Genomic DNA, 13,123 nt, shown 5'->3' on the forward strand with positions numbered 1-13,123 from the left:
CCGGGTGCGGGCAGGGCTCCGTCGGGCGGGATGGGGCGCGCTGGCCACCGGCGGGGCGAGACAGCGCTCTGGCGTGCGGGACACGGCCACCGTAGCGCAAGCAGAGAAGGAAGCTACGAAGAAATAGAACGAACTGGTCATTTTCCACTAACAAGTGGCAGTGGTGGATAATTTCTTCCAACTCCACCAAATTTGATTTCGTGGAGCACCCTGAGGTGTTCCACCAAATCCATGGATCTGGAGGTGGATCCACTGTTTTCGTGGAGCAGATCTATGGTGGAGTTGCTGGATCTAAAACCGCTTGGCTGAAAAAATCTAGCACCCGTGTTTAGATACTAATTAGAAGTGTTAAATGTAGACTATTTACAAAACCCATTACATAAGTGGAGGCTAAACGGCGAGACGAATCTATTAAGCCTGATTAGTTCATGATTTGACAATGTGTTGCTACAGTAAATATTTGCTAATGGTGGATTAATTAGGCTTAATAGATTCGTCTCGCTGTTTAACCTCCACTTATGTAATGATTTTTGTAAATAGCCTACGTTTAATACTCCTAATTAGTATCTAAACATTCGATGTGACACGTGCTAAAAATAAGCAAAAGTAACCAAACGGACCCGAAGTGCTACAAACATGCCACATCACCTTCCTGTTACTAGACGTCACGGTGGTGGATTTCGCGTGGCAGCTCTGGCGGTCCCAGCACACCCCACGCGAAAACCCTCGCGGAACATGTGGAAAGGGGCGGAGCCGAGAACGACGGCAATGTCCATCCATACGATCTCCCACTCGGCCTGGGTCTCACCTGCAGCCGGAACCCGGAAGCTGGGTGAGCCTGGGGCAAGCCTGGGGCAGGTCGGGATGGCTCCCATCATGCCCATGCCGTATTGCCAATTGCCATGCGGCTTCCATTGCTCCAAGCCTCCAAGCAAGCAGTGTCCGGCCCGTGCTCGTCGTGCTCCACATCAGTTTCCGCGCCATCGGCCGTCACGTGGGCTAGCTGGTTCTTGTCTGCAGCTCCCTTCAATCAGTGCCGCGGCATCCCAAGAGATCTTCTCCCCACTCCCAGACAGCCGGCCGTGGCGCGGGGCTCCTTTTCACACGGCACGCAGCCGGGAGCCGCCACCTCCCGTCCCCGCACCGAGTCAGACACGCACTCACTCACGCTACTGCTACGCTCTGCTACTACTTTACACTTTGGTTGTTTGCGACATGGATTGTCGGTACCGTGTATCAGCATCCGTATCTGAATAGCAAATGCAGAATTACCGCAGCTATGCTGGACGAGCAAAGGGTTTAGGGTTATTCAGTCAGCTTATCAGTCACCAAATAATATTTTTCTCTCACAACAAATCAGCCATTTCAGCTTTTCAGCCGGCTTATAAGCTGAAGCGAACAGGCCCAGAAGCTGCATCGTGCGTATTTGAGATGAGGAAACAAAAATCTCGTCGACCTGCACCCTACTTCACTCTACTGTTCGAGTCTGGGGGAGACGAGGCTGAACCATCCGACTGTCAGTCCAAGCGTTGGTTAGGCTGTCTACTCTGAATCGAGGTAGTAACCTGACCCACCCCAGAGGACCCAGACCCAGGTGCCGAAAGAGTTTTTAGAGGACAAGCAGTGCCTCACACAACAGAAGCATTTTGTTCGGTTCCGCTGTGTCCAATCCCCCTGCGATTAACCAACGGAGCAGCGACTTCAATCAATTGCACACAGCCTGAGGGACCTTAGTTAATTGCAGATCCTGAGGGCATTCAGTGCCAAGCTCAAGCTGCTACCGCATCGCACGTCGCAAGCATCGGCAGTGGCCTTCCTGCACAGTTCCTCGGAACGATGGGACCCTGGACACTGGTCAGTGCATTTAGTGAGTGGGCGTGGTGCGCTACTGTGAAAACGATCGGGGTTCGCAGGTCATCCGGAGGGAGCAGAGGAGGAATCGATTCCTCAGGATAGAGCCGAGCCAAGGCCAGGGGAGCAGGGGGCACGCGCGTGCAGGCCCGTCGCCCGTCTAGAGAAAAAAAAGGTTCACGGCTTGGCTTCGCCAGGACTACAGGTACCTACCTTTACGGCACCCGTCGCGTTCCTCGTTCTTGCTGACTTGGTAAATTGGTGCTTCCAATCAGTGTATATTCACGTACAAATAAACTATTGAGCATTATTTTTTTATCATTGATATTCGCGTCGCAATGGTAAAGTATTGGACCAAGACTAAAACCTTGAATGTTTAGCAAATTAATGTTATGTCTTCATATTAATTTAATTTTAATTAGGAATATTTAATTTTATATACAATAGATAAGTTTACTTTCCCTTTTTTTTACATATTTGATTATATATGCATTGTTCGGGTTAAAAAAATCAACATGTTAATACATACTCCCTCTGTCCCAAATTACTATTCGTTTTGACTTTTCTAGGTGCATAGTTTTTGACATGCATCTAAATATATGTTATATCTAGATACATAGCAAAATTTATATATCTAGGAAAGCCAAAATGAATAGTATTTTGGGACGGAAGGAATACTAAAAATACATTTTGGGAGTTTGGCATAAATATTTTTTAAAGCCTTATGTACCTGTTTAGAAAGGGATAATGGGCTAAATTAATAGAAACAAACGTGCTTCTATACAGTTGTTCAATACACAAGCAAAACTGCATAGAAAATCTAAAGTCCCAGAGTCTCCCTTAGTCTCCCTTATAGACTTTAGTCTTTCAATAATACCAATGGTGTAATTCTAAATTTTGATTCATTTTAACAAATGAACATATACACAGGTGAGAAGCAACTAAATTTTGATTCATTTTAACAAATGAACATATACACAGTTGAGAAGCAACAACCTGATCAACATTGGTAAAAGTTAAGAATTATTATCTGAAGAAAATTAAATATTCATATTTACTTAATACGTTGTCCTTTCAATATTTTGGACTATAGCTGCTCCATTTAAAATAATAATAATATGATGATGGGTCAAGCCGAGAGGAGGACTTGAGGGCTAAGCGATCGCTACCCTTTGCAACCGTGCCGCGATCGCTACCCTTTGCAACCGTGCCGCGTCGCTCTTGCTCGTTGCCCAGGCCGCTACTCGCTCGTGCTGAGTTGTACTACGTACTAGACTTGTGGATGGATGAACCCGTCAATTCCCACGTAGTTTTGCCTTAAAACAAGAGAAAAACTCTGCTATTTGCCCCAACGTTTTGGATAAAATTGTAACAATCTAGCCTAGAAAAATGACTCATACCCACTCTGCACGTTGTGTAGACTCACACTTACACTGCAACATGCTTACATTTTTGTCCTCACTTCACGTAAAAGGGTTAAACCTAAGGTTGTAGTGCTTCCTAAAGCTAGCTATTTAAATTGGTCTCACTCATTCTTCATTTCCAATTTGGGACTAAAGTCCTAAAGCTACATGCATGGTACTCCAAATTGTTGGTCCATTAGCCCACGACCTGGACGTTACAAAATCCGGTGGAAAGCTGCCCGTCAACAACATGTATAGTTTGTATCGAAAAATAGTTTCGCAATCTATCAGGTTATTAAATTCTATAATTTTAACAAGAATCTGTTTAGGCTATGGATGCAGGACATGCTTATTTGCTTGCATCCTTTATCGTTGTTTTGAACAGAGTAATATAATACGTAATGTATTTGTTAATTTTTCTCATTTCCAGCTCCGTGCTGCAGTGATAATGTTTAAGGCATCGCCCGATGCGGAAGCAGTAATTATTAGCTCTCCACAATCTAAATCGCGGCCAGTTCATCTCTGGATGGGTATCAATTCTAATTCTGAACCTGACACACATTATTTATTTCAGGAATAAAATAGGTCAATTCACATTACCATATGGGAGTATATCATTCCTTACGAGCACGTTTAAATATTTAATATAATAGAGATGGTGACTTTTACTTATATACTAGTGTATCCTAAAATCATAGGACAGACTTCTGGTGGAATAATTAACAAACCAAACACCCTACATTTAACAAACGTATGATTAAATGTGCTCCAGTGCTGTCAAGCTCGTTGCCTAAATTAAATGTGCAATCCAGTGCTTCCTCTTGCTATCCCAGTGGGCCATGGAACATGAAGAAGAAAGGGAAAACGCAGGGACCACGGTTTCACAAAATGGAAAAGCAGCCAGTGCCCGTACATGGGCACGTGGCACGTCTGAGCTGTCACACGAGACCGTATGCCACTTCGATGCCCATACTGCAGATCTTTGTACGTGCTCAAATCTGCTCTATGACAATAATCATGGCATGTATTGACAACTATGATGACAAAATCTGTCGGTACTAGCTAGTTTTCAGTTTAACCAACTGCTCCCTCCGTCCCAAATTACTGTTCGTTTTGATTTTTTCTAGATACATAATTTTTGCTACGTAATTAGATATGTATGTATCTAGGTCTGTAGCAAAAATTATGTATCTAGAAAAGTCAAAACGAATAGTAATTTGGGACGGAGGGAGTAGCAAATAATTTAGGAAATCACAGCACCAGTGAAATCTCAAACAAAGAAGGCCGACAAAATTTAAAACTGTTTATGTCCAGTTATTTCATTAAGGAGGCAGTCATATGAACCTCAATAATCTAAAGAAATGCCATATTTGTGGGCACAGCCGGGACATGATGCGTGATCATTATCCGAATCTAACCTAGCAGGCTGAGCAAGCAAAGCCGCCATCTCCCTACATCGACAGAAAGTCATGGGCCGAGGAACAACAAAACATGAGAATGGACGTGCGCGCGTCCCCGGGGAACGAGTGGCTGGGAGGCAGTCCCCGGGGAACGAGTGGCTGGGAGGCAAACACCGCCGCGATGTGGTCCTAATGCGCGCGATTCTCACCACACGCTGCGCTTTGTATATAAGACAGTGCACAGTGGGGGGAGGAGGAGGGTTAGCAGCAGCAGATTGGGACGCTGGAGTGATCAGAGAAATGGGCCAGGGAAAGCTGGAGAGGGAGGGGGGGAGGGGAGAGCGCGCGCGCTTGGGTTAGGTGCAAACCCACGTGCCAGTTTGGCGGTTTGGATCGATTCTCTCGTGGTCATGGCTTATTAGATTAGGTGCTCTGGTATCTACGGTGTACTTGTCTGCGTCTCCTAGTAGTTTGTTTATTTCCGAGGCCAGTGAGTAAATTAAATGAATGAAGGCAGTGTTTTTTTTGGGTATTTTAGTTTATTTGTACGCACTAAATGATCTACCTAAAACATAATCCTTTATTTGGATAACATTTCCTTTCATCTGTGTTTTTTCTTAGAAAAAAATCAACTTAGTTTAAGGTGTGAACAAAAAGGCCGCACAATATGCTTGGACCACTCTTCTCCGTTACTAACTCAGCTGATGAGATAGGTGCTGAGCGTAGAAGCTGTTTATCAAGTTTCAAACTCAAATATTCAATTTATAGTACCATATCAAGATGCATATGGCTGCTAGTGCCGAAATCTTAAGGTACAATGTTGTTACCCTGACACAACAAAGTCGATCTATTGCTGGAATAAAACCATAACAACATTAAAGACTATAGACACTACCATTGGGATGGACAAAAAAAAGGAATCCCCTACTCAATTTAATGAAATGGGTACAAACTCTAGCTTAGTCGTTCAAAAGAGAAGCAACATTTTCAACTGTCCTAGCTCGTGGACTAGATTTTGAATACAAATAAATAAAAAACTCTATGTTTCTTTTTATTCTTTTATAAAAGAGAAGTATCATAAACAGTCACCCCTTGCAAATTGAGCATAGCTCAGCTGGTAAAGTTTACTTATAGTGGAACTTGCCCGCACGGGTTCGAGTCCTTGATTCAGCACGGGTACTCGCATTTTCCTGGATTCATTTAAGGATTTAACTGGCGCTATTCTTTCAGTGGTAGGCGACGTACCCGTCGACAACGAGGTATCAGTGGTGATTCCGTCAATCTTGAGGATTTGCCGGCTCAATCTTTCGGAGGCGCTTATAGGGGTAGGGTTGCGTGCGTGCGTGTTTGTGAGCGTCTGCGTCTGTACCGGTGGATCGGAAAAAATAAACAATCACCCCTCGTACATGTCATAAGTCGAGCGTATCTAAACTAGGTTGGTTATGTTTCTCGTGTCCGAACTTGAAATCACACCCCTCATGCATGTACAAGTACTTGAACTTTGTTACGCGTCAGATGCACGAATATCGCATCAAAATCCCACTATTATATTATGGGGCACACTATAACTATCCCACACGCAACTTCCCCGTCTTCTTGCATGCAAAAGTTCCAAAAGTCCAAGCTAACTTATACCACTTCTTTTTTGCATGTAGAAACTACACTCGAAATAGACGCCCGAACAACAACTATTTCAACAGTCCTAGCTCATGTGGATTAGACTTCGGACTATAACCAGACTCCATCCATCCTTTTTTTTCCCTTTGACTTTTAGCTCATGCATGGCATCCTAAACAACCATTGTTTTGCTTTTGAAAAGATCCATCTTCAAGTACGTTTAATTTCATTTTTGTCATGCGGTTTCGATGCATAAACATAGCACATCCAAAATCTCCGCTACATGGTATATTCCTGGGAGGAGGACTACACATATATATGGTTTCGCAAAAAAAAAAGACTATACATATATAGGTAAAGGTAGAGCACACGTAACCCATCATTTTTTGCTGTAAAGTTCTAAAATGTCCACAGCTAGCTACAGTATACCGAAACAGCTAGCCGGCGCTGCAACTTCTTCTTCTCGCTCTGGAGCCGGATGGATGAGTCGCGAAGAGTGGATCGCTGGAATCGTCTTTGTTCCCGAACAGATTAAAATCATAATAAGCCCTCCCGATCGACGGCGACAGAGCGAAACAGATCGATGCTCAATGTGTCAAGCGCGCCGGGTTTCTCTCTCTCTCTCTCTCCTCTCTCTCTCTCTCTCACGACAGGACAGCAACGACGACAAGGAGCAGCAAGAAGGCAACACATGTGGTAAACCCTTCCTAGTACCGGCGCTAGCTAGCAAATGCATGCGATGGGGAGCTATGCTGACTCGTAAATCTTATCTCCTTTGGTCGATGGACGACGTTGCCAGCACATAATAATGCTCTCCCGATGCAAAGATATATACGATTCCAATTAACCGGGCCAAGTTGTCGGTAAAAGCAAGCAACCCGAATCGTACGAGCGTTTGACCGCCTGCTCGCTACTTGGAGGAGCTGATCGATCAGTGCCCTAGCTAGCTAGTGGCCGATCCCCAAGCGGCCCTTCTTTTAGCAGCAGCCGGTGGTGCGGTAGCGTACCGCACGGTCGCCCTCGTTCCCGGCAGGATTTTTCTCACCGGCGCAAGTGCGTGCGACCTGCTATGTGCTGGTGCAAAAAATAAAAAATAAAAAATGAAGCAGTAACTAAATGATGATACTATGATTAGTAAGTACTGTGATAAACCTGATAGTAGCATCTGCTCCCTCCGTCTCAAATTATATCTCAAATTATAGGTCATTTTATTTTTTCTAGATGTATAGAAATTATTATGCATCTAAACACAGAGTATATCTAAGTGTATAATAAATTCTATGAATTAAAAAAGACAAAACGGTTTATAATTTGGAATGAAGGAAGTAGGCAAGTACTGCAACCTATGTTTGGAGATCTAGGATCTGAATATTTAAGTGATTCAGTTGAGCTCCATGTGCGAGCCACGAAGATCGACGAAAACCAATTGAGCAAGCTCAACTGCGTCGTGGGTCGTTAGATGCAAACAGGTGGGTCAAAGCTAGCTGGATGAACGGAATACCTTATAGTCCCACTGATGTACATGTGGGTTTAATAATAAGGTCTAAAAGTGCTTGTAGATATTGATCAACGTTGGCATTTATAGCATCATAAGTGAGGCATTAGCTAGATGCTTAAAATAACCTACTAGGCGATTCCGGCTGCGGCTGCTGGTTTGCAGCCCAGCTGAACGGCTGCACGCACAAGTAGCAGAGCTGCTGCTAGGTAAAGCATCCTCTTTTCCGTTGAACCATCCCCAGGCGCAAGTCATGCAGGCGGCAGGGGCCAGAGAGCTCCTGTAGCGGCTACTGGCTGCGTGCAGCGGCTGCAGCAGCTGCAGCCATTTGTTGCCAAGCAGGCCCTTGTCCTCGGCAACTACCTCCATGCAGGGCCGGGGTTCGACTCTCGACATTATTAACCGGGCGTACCGACCCTAGCTGTTGAAAAAAAAGAATCCAGTAGAAACGTGCAAAATTTAAAATTTGAATTTGAAATCATAGGGTCACGATCAATTCTTATTTTTCTCAACCAAACTGAAACATTTATGTAAGCTAACGAATTCTAGTTGCAGCCATTGTTACACATAGATGATGCATCATCCATTTCTATTTCAACGGGCATGGACTATATACCTATGTATTTATACAAGTATGCAAGTTTGTATGGCGTATATAATATTCCTTTTGGACTACTAATGTGTTGGGATTTCCTTTTCGTCATTTGTGCTACCTATGTGTTGACTTTCTTTGCAATCCTGCAATCAGCGAGTAAATTTTGCCTACTCACCACACACTAATTGGACCAAAATTTGGAGGATGAATTTAATCGAATTTCCACCACTAATCAACCAAAGTTACAGATGCGGCCCTTGGATATGTATCCATACCTTTTCACTTTCCAAATCCTTGCCTCCATATGTGTATTGTGTACAACTGTTACTAGAATTTAACTTGGGTGATTAGTTTTTCTTTTTAACAAACAGCCACGGGAGCTGTGTACTATAAGGGGAAAAAAAAGAGTTAAATCCAGACTCACAGTACACGGACAACGGAAATAAGCACCAAAATGGCTACATTATTATCATAACAATTTTTGGAGAGTTTAGCTAGTAGCCTAGTACTATAACCTTACAGTGCGGTGCGACTGGTGAACTTTACACCATCAACTCTTTCCCACTCCGAACTAATGAGGCGCACCTAGTCACCTTCCGCCAAAATGAAAATAAAAAAACCATTACGGCTATGACTATGAATAATAAAAATCGTGTAGCATGTCCTCTGCTGCCTATGGAAAAATGGGTGATCGGAGGATTATTAAATTATTAATAAACATGCCTTTGGTGAAACGGGCTAATCAGTAGGCGCTAGTAGAAGAAAAGTTCTGGGCGCCAACAAGGCCCCACGTGCCAGTGGCCAGGTAAGAATTCCACGGGAATCTAGCAACCCTGGTTTCTTTTCTCACACAAAAGGAGGGAAACAAAAATGGGGAGGGAATATTATTATAGGAGATGGGAGAGGCCAAGCGCAGGGGAGCGCGAGGAGATAAATGGTCTAGAGGAAAAGGCGAGAACAAATCCAAACCAACCAATCCCAATATCCACAGGCCACCCTCTCCATTGGACCACACCTCGCCTCTCCCCCAACCAAGACTCACGAGCCCCGGCCAATCTTTCTGCAACATCGGCGCCATCATCGATTCTCAGAAGGAAAAAAATACTCTGGTTTTTTTTTAATCTGAGAAAAGAGGAGGAGATTGGTCAGATTACTCAATCTTCACTGCAACTGGAGGCTCTCTGAAGAAAAGAGGCCAATCCAGTCCAGCTTTTCCACAGTTCCTGGAAATCCTCACTCACCGCGAGAAGCTCATCATAGCGGAGGGCCAGGAGCTTGTTCTTGGCTGCTCCACAGGTTCTTGAGCTGCTGCCGATCTTCTTGGCCGGGAGCCAGTAACTGATTACTATCTTGGGGGATTCTTGGCGAGCCGTGCCGGATTGGGCGCCATGTCAGCGTCGCAGTCGTCGATGAGCGGCGCCGGGGAGGCGGGGGTGCGGACGTTGGTGTGGTTCAGGCGGGACCTGCGGGTGGAGGACAACCCGGCGCTGGCGGCGGCCGCGCGGAAGGCCGGGGAGGTGGTGCCTGCCTACGTGTGGGCGCCGGAGGAGGACGGGGCCTACTACCCCGGCAGGGTGTCCCGGTGGTGGCTCAGCCAGAGCCTCAAGCACCTGGACGCCTCGCTCCGCCGGCTCGGGGCCAGCCGCCTCGTCACCCGTCGCTCCGACGACGCAGTCGTCGCTCTGCTCGACCTCGTCCGCAGCACCGGCGCCACGCACCTCTTCTTCAACCACCTCTACGGTTCGACCCCTCCCTCTCACTCTGGAGTCTGGATGTTGTTGCTACGTCTTGCTGCCTGTTGCTGCTGTTCTTGCAACAAGAGAATATGCGAATTTCACCTTGAGTTCGTGTCATAGTTGATTTTTATCTGGGTTTTCTAGCCTTGCTCTGTTCTGGTTGAAGCCATGAGAGAGATCCAGCCCTTCATGATCCAAATAGTAAAACCGAGGGGGGTTTGTTTTTTCCTTTTAAGAGGATCTTTCCATGAACAGTATGGCCTTGTGTCTGCCATTAATGGATATTTCATACCTTAATTCCCTTACTCCACACGCCAACCAACTCCAAGCTTAGCATCCTGCCTTACAAACTTTGCCATCAAAAACACTGGCTGAACACCTGGTCGCCGTCCCCTTCTTTAATTCCAAAAAGTCCTTGCACCCAGCCACTGGTACTCACCAACCTGCTTCTTTTCTTCGTTGAGTTTTTCTCCCAAGAACCGTCATCAAAAGTTTTTAGCACCTTATCATCTGGGCCGGCTGACACGAATGGCCTGCCCTTGCTCACCGATCGTTGTCTCGTGCCTGCCGTGCAGACCCACTGTCGCTGGTCCGGGACCACCGCGTGAAGGAGCTGCTTACGGCCGAGGGCATCACCGTGCAGTCCTTCAACTCCGACCTTCTGTACGAGCCGTGGGAGGTCCTCGACGACGACGGCTGCCCCTTTACCATGTTCGCACCCTTTTGGAACAGGTGCCTGTGCATGCCCGACCCTGCAGCGCCACTGCTGCCGCCCAAGAGGATCAATTCAGGTATTGAAATGCTTCACCTGCAGAGTTCTAATGGTGATAATGTAATGGTTCTTGGAGATCAATCACTGATGTGAAAAAATGCTGTCTGTGTTGAGCTCTACAGGTGACTTGTCGAGGTGCCCATCCGACGAGCTGATATTTGAAGACGAGTCCGAAAGGGGAAGCAATGCGCTGCTGGCACGGGCATGGTCACCGGGGTGGCAGAATGCTGACAAGGCGCTTACTGCCTTCCTCAATGGCCCATTGATCGACTACTCTGTGAATCACAAGAAGGCTGACAGCGCGAGCACATCCCTGCTGTCCCCATACCTGCACTTCGGTGAGCTCAGCGTCCGCAAGGTCTTCCATCAGGTCCGGATGAAGCAGCTGATGTGGAGCAACGAAGGCAACCACGCTGGCGAGGAGAGCTGCACTCTGTTCCTCCGCTCCATCGGCCTGCGGGAGTACTCAAGGTACCTCACCTTCAATCACCCCTGCAGCCATGAGAAGCCGCTCCTGTCGCACCTCAGGTTCTTCCCTTGGGTCGTCAACGAGGTATACTTCAAGGTTTGGAGGCAGGGGAGAACTGGCTACCCTCTTGTCGACGCTGGCATGAGGGAGCTCTGGGCAACTGGGTGGCTGCACGATCGCATACGTGTGGTGGTCTCGAGTTTTTTTGTCAAGGTGCTCCAGTTGCCATGGCGCTGGGGGATGAAGTATTTCTGGGACACCTTGCTGGATGCTGACCTCGAGAGTGACGCGCTAGGTTGGCAGTACATTTCCGGGTCCCTCCCTGATGGCCGTGAGCTTGACCGCATCGACAACCCTCAGGTACTTGAGCTCTTTCATTTGATGAGATCTTTTGATGGGTAAAGCAGCATGATGATGAATTGTATAAGCTGAATTTTGCAATGCTTTCAGTTTGAAGGGTACAAGTTTGACCCACATGGGGAGTATGTCCGGCGATGGCTACCAGAGCTGGCGAGGTTGCCAACGGAATGGATACACCACCCCTGGGATGCACCTGAGTCTGTGCTTCAAGCTGCGGGAGTTGAGCTAGGCTCCAACTATCCTCGCCCCATTGTTGAGTTAGATGCAGCCAATTCCAGGTTACAGGATGCCCTGTCAGAAATGTGGGAGCTTGAGGCGGCCTCTCGGGCTGCGATGGAAAATGGAATGGAAGAAGGCCTTGGCGACTCCTCGGATGTGCCACCAATCGCCTTCCCTCAAGAATTACAGATGGAAGTGGACCGACAACCGGTCCGACATGCTACCCAGACACCGATGATGGCTGGTCGGAGACGAGAAGATCAGATGGTGCCTAGCATGACTTCTTCATTCATTAGAGCTGAAACAGAACTCACTGCGGATTTTGGCAACATCAGTGAGGACAGTAGGCCGGAGGTGCCATCAAACATGCATTTGCAGCCTCGGACGGAGAGGGAAGAAACGGTTGACGGTGGCACTGCCAATGCTGTCAGGATGAATGGCAATCATCAGCAGCATAACTTTCAGAACAACACACACCGGGTGCTAGGTGTTGCTCCATCGGTTTCAGAGGCATCGAGCAGCTGGACGGGCAGAGAAGGTGGAGTGGTACCGGTCTGGTCACCACCGGCAGCTTCAGGACATTCTGATCCTTATGCTGCTGATGAGGCTGACATTTCCAGTAGGAATTATTTGGACAGGCACCCGCAATCACATACGATGATGAACTGGAGTCAACTCTCTCAGTCATTGTGAGTTCAGATGCACGGTAACTTATTTTCACAGAAAACTGCATTCTGTCCTATATTGAAAATTGCAGCTTACAGCTTCAGAGTAGTTGTGTGAAGTGTAAACTCATTGTTAAACTGATAATTAACTAGAATTTGGTGTGTAGTAGCTGAGTAGAACATTCCAAATGCCTACTAACGATCTGTTTTTTTTTCCTCTATGAATCTCGAAATGCAGGACAACAGGGTGGGAAGTGGATAATTGACGCCGTGTGTCCGCCTGTCCAGATTTAATTGGTTAGGAGTTCTGAAGAGAGAATTACATATGTAAATTATCACATTTTGTGCATCTCTAGTCTTGGTGTGCATGCAAGTCATCAGTCATGCAGCTTCCTGGATGCAATAATGGTTATGTGAAGCTAGTACTATAGAACTTTGTGGTATAGGTTGCTAGTTGTCCACAAGATCTGTATTATTCATCAGATAAGAGTTATTCTAGCATCAGGTTCATTTTCTATCTGGTTATTGTAGTCATCACAGA

General features: G+C 46.4%; 1 protein-coding gene across 2 annotated transcripts; it reads left to right on the top strand.

Annotated features, from left to right (window-relative positions):
• Positions 1-9,269: 9,269 nt before the first annotated feature.
• LOC117858546 (cryptochrome-1) lies at positions 9,270-13,099 on the top strand. 2 transcript variants are annotated; one of them, XM_034741637.2, is made up of 5 exons: positions 9,270-10,101; positions 10,673-10,888; positions 10,992-11,698; positions 11,789-12,623; positions 12,821-13,099. In XM_034741637.2, the coding sequence occupies exons 1-4, from the start codon at positions 9,750-9,752 to the stop codon at positions 12,608-12,610; spliced, it is 2,097 nt and encodes a 698-aa protein (XP_034597528.1). In that variant the 5' UTR covers positions 9,270-9,749; the 3' UTR covers positions 12,611-12,623; positions 12,821-13,099. The 2 variants fall into 2 exon arrangements, with proteins under 2 accessions (XP_034597528.1, XP_034597521.1); XM_034741630.2 differs by having other exon boundaries at positions 11,789-12,606.
• The last annotated feature ends 24 nt before the right edge of the window (positions 13,100-13,123 follow it).

The sequence above is a fragment of the Setaria viridis genome, chromosome 1 (genome assembly GCF_005286985.2).
Source record: "Setaria viridis chromosome 1, Setaria_viridis_v4.0, whole genome shotgun sequence".
Lineage (NCBI taxonomy): Eukaryota > Viridiplantae > Streptophyta > Magnoliopsida > Poales > Poaceae > Setaria > Setaria viridis.